We start from the raw sequence: 1,151 nt of genomic DNA, 5'->3' as shown, positions 1-1,151 counted from the left end.
AAAAACGTCAGCCTCACTGCCTGAGGGATTGCCACGTCTGGCAGCTACTGAGCTCTGACGAATGCTGAGGTGACTACCAGGATACACACACTCACACACACACACACACACACACACACACACACACACACACACACACACACACACACACACACACACTCTCTCTCTCTCTCTCTCTCTCTCTCTCTCTCTCTCTCACACATATCAGTGAAGAGGCGGGGCCAGGAGCTGCGACTCGACCCCTGCTATCATATATAGGTGAGTACTTAGACATACAGCACCACCAGCACCACCACCATCCGCAACTGAAACAGTAACTGGAGCAGCAGCACCAGTAGCACCACCAGTGTCAGCAGCAGCACCAGCAGATGAATCAGCAGAAGCACCTTTATCAACAGCACCAGAATCACCAGCTGCAGCAGCAGCAACAGCAGCTGGCAACTGTGACAACGCTAAAGCTGGTAAGATCATGACTTAAACTGTTTACAACTTCTGTCTTCACTTTGTTTACAAGTTGATTTACAGATTTTTTCGCAGGGTGATTTACACCTCCCACGCCTGAGACTCCCTTGACGGCCACCAGCCGGGACTAACACCTGCACCACGTCAAGACTAACGCCTGCACCACGTCAAGACTAGCACCTGCACCACGTCAAGACTAGCACCTGCACCACGTCAAGACTAGCACCTGCACCACGTCAAGACTAGCACCTGCACCACGTCAAGACATAACACCTGCACCACGACAAGACTAGCGCCTGCACCACGTCAAGACTAGCACCTGCACCACGTCAAGACTAGCACCTGCACCACGTCAAGACTAGCACCTGCACCACGTCAAGACTAGCACCTGCACCACGTCAAGACTAGCACCTGCACCATGTCAAGACTAGCACCTGCACCACGTCAAGACTAGCACCTGCACCACGTCAAGACATAACACCTGCACCACGACAAGACTAGCGCCTGCACCACGTCAAGACTAGCACCTGCACCACGTCAAGACTAGCACCTGCACCACGTCAAGACTAGCACCTGCACCACGTCAAGACTAGCACCTGCACCACGTCAAGACTAGCACCTGCACCATGTCAAGACTAGCACCTGCACCACGTCAAGACTAGCACCTGCACCACGTCAAGACATAACAC

At 53.2% G+C, this 1,151-nt stretch overlaps 1 protein-coding gene across 1 annotated transcript in view; it reads right to left on the bottom strand.

Annotated features, from left to right (window-relative positions):
• Positions 1–471, bottom strand: part of LOC128690628 (carbonic anhydrase-related protein 10) — a 243,415-nt gene extending 242,944 nt beyond the window's left edge. The window contains exon 1 of the mRNA XM_070089798.1: positions 267–471. Within this exon, the coding sequence (XP_069945899.1) occupies positions 267–471 (205 nt within the window). The remainder of the gene's footprint in view (positions 1–266) is intronic.
• Between the last annotated feature and the right edge of the window lie 680 nt (positions 472–1,151).

This window comes from Cherax quadricarinatus, chromosome 29 (assembly GCF_038502225.1).
Source record: "Cherax quadricarinatus isolate ZL_2023a chromosome 29, ASM3850222v1, whole genome shotgun sequence".
In the NCBI taxonomy this organism is placed as follows: domain Eukaryota; kingdom Metazoa; phylum Arthropoda; class Malacostraca; order Decapoda; family Parastacidae; genus Cherax; species Cherax quadricarinatus.
The sequence above is the reverse complement of the archived record's forward strand: the minus strand, read 5'-3'. Positions and strand labels throughout refer to the sequence as shown.